The 1756-nt window shown below is 37.8% G+C and overlaps 1 protein-coding gene across 5 annotated transcripts in view; it reads left to right on the top strand.

The window, feature by feature from the left end:
* The first annotated feature begins 310 nt into the window (after positions 1-310).
* LOC108571956 (zinc finger protein 184-like) overlaps positions 311-1756 on the top strand; it is a 13850-nt gene continuing 12404 nt past the window's right edge. For 2 of the 5 annotated variants that reach the window (XM_017934117.1, XM_017934112.1), the window contains exons 1-2: positions 311-732; positions 1500-1605. In XM_017934117.1, the coding sequence (XP_017789606.1) occupies positions 1555-1605 (51 nt within the window). In that variant the 5' untranslated portion in view covers positions 311-732; positions 1500-1554. Of the gene's footprint in view, positions 733-908; positions 989-1046; positions 1101-1499; positions 1606-1756 lie in introns of those variants that run through there. The other 3 variants (XM_017934114.1, XM_017934113.1, XM_017934115.1) reach the window with 3 other exon arrangements.

Raw genomic sequence — 1756 nt, 5'->3', positions numbered from 1 at the left:
AAAAAAATACAAAATTATAAAAACGTACAAGTATATTAGATTATTACATACCTCAAATGTGTAATCCATTAAAAATGAATAACAAATTACATTCATATTTACCTCATAATTTGGGTATTTTTAATTTGGCGGTTTTTCATACAGGAAGTGATCAAATGGCGCGCGCAACTAAATGCTGCGTGCGCATACCGAATGAAGTAACAAAGAGCACTTGACGAATTTTATTTTGTCACGTTACGAATTGAACAGTTTATTTCCTGAGAATTTAATTAGAAATTTGTTTTTTATTGTGGCAAGTTTATTTACTAAATGATTTTTACATAGGAAACGATGTAAAGGTGGTCAACTAAATGATGCTCCAAACGCGTAAGTTCCTGCGGAGTGGACGAAGGACGCCATGACAGTCGTCGTATTTTCTGTTAACCGCGAGCACGTAAGTTCTTGCCAGCGTTTTCGTGGAATTCTTGCGCAGCTTGGCGTCTATCGAGATCAAAATTGGCAAGTCCATTTCCTAAATTCGACGGACTTTCCTTCGAATATATTCTGGAGGTGGAGGGTGAGGGCGCGTGGCCATTATCAGGGATTTGCTTGTGGGTACCCGTGGCGAGGTGAGACGTCGAGAGGCGGCAAAAGGCGTCCCCCCCTGCGTCGGGACGCGCGTCTCCCTGTGTACGAGACGGCCTAGGGCCGACGAAGCGAGATGCCAGAACCGCCGACGGCACCGTACACCACGTGAGTCCACCCTCCGAACTCTCTCGATTATTGCTTCGACCCTTTTAAGCGGTTTCTATATATCCCCTTGCCCCGAATCCCAGGGAACCTCCATCTTGTAACTTCTTGTCCTCGTTCTACAAGTCACGATAATTGACGCGTCATATGCTTAAGGCACTAGAAGATGGTGCCCGTGAACCCTCTTTTAAGTACGAGGGGATCTATGGCGATTCCTGACAAATGTGGAAGTACTACTGCGTACTTATTCAAGTTGCTGGTACGCTAACATTTTCGTGTTTCGCTATGAGTCTTTGTCGCCTTCAAAAGATGGTATCGGATGACTCACCCTTTCCCGCTCACTCGACAAAAAACTCTTAAATATCTGTGAGGTTAAATTAACTACTTTCTTTTTTCTACATGTTGGTACTTTCTTTGTGATATTAACCTGTCATATGAGCATTATATAATAATAAGTGTTCGCCTAGTAATGTCTTTCGGCTTCATTGTATCCAGAACAAGTTACTTACTTATTGATATTTAACGAATTGATTTCGAGGTTAAATCACAAGGTTTACTTTACTAGTCAGTTCCAACGGTGCAAAGGGCAAAATAGCTATTTTACTAATCATTCATAATATTTCTTTTCGTGATATTAGTTTTCATTATATTTTATAATTAATATAAGAAGAGCAAATCTAAAGTAAAACTGAATACATATTAGATTTTATATAAATAAGTGAATGAAATGTTAATTTATAACAAATTAATTTTCATAAATTGTTTTACAGGATGAGAAATGAAATATATCAAAAACATTTAATTAGTATTCTTCAGTGAATAAAGATGAATAGTGAGCAGCATGCATTGCCAGCGACTACGCAGGCACAACAAGAGGTAAGAACATTTCCAACTGATGCAGGCTATTCACCAAACTACAAATGCGCAACCAATATGTTAAACATTATGTTTCAAAAATATTGTAAAATAAATTGAAATCCTTATTCGTTGAAATATATTTCCTTTTATAAATTTCTTATTTTTCTCA

This window comes from Habropoda laboriosa, unplaced genomic scaffold (assembly GCF_001263275.1).
Source record: "Habropoda laboriosa isolate 0110345459 unplaced genomic scaffold, ASM126327v1 scaffold67, whole genome shotgun sequence".
Classification (NCBI taxonomy): Eukaryota; Metazoa; Arthropoda; class Insecta; order Hymenoptera; family Apidae; genus Habropoda; species Habropoda laboriosa.
The sequence above is the reverse complement of the archived record's forward strand: the minus strand, read 5'-3'. Positions and strand labels throughout refer to the sequence as shown.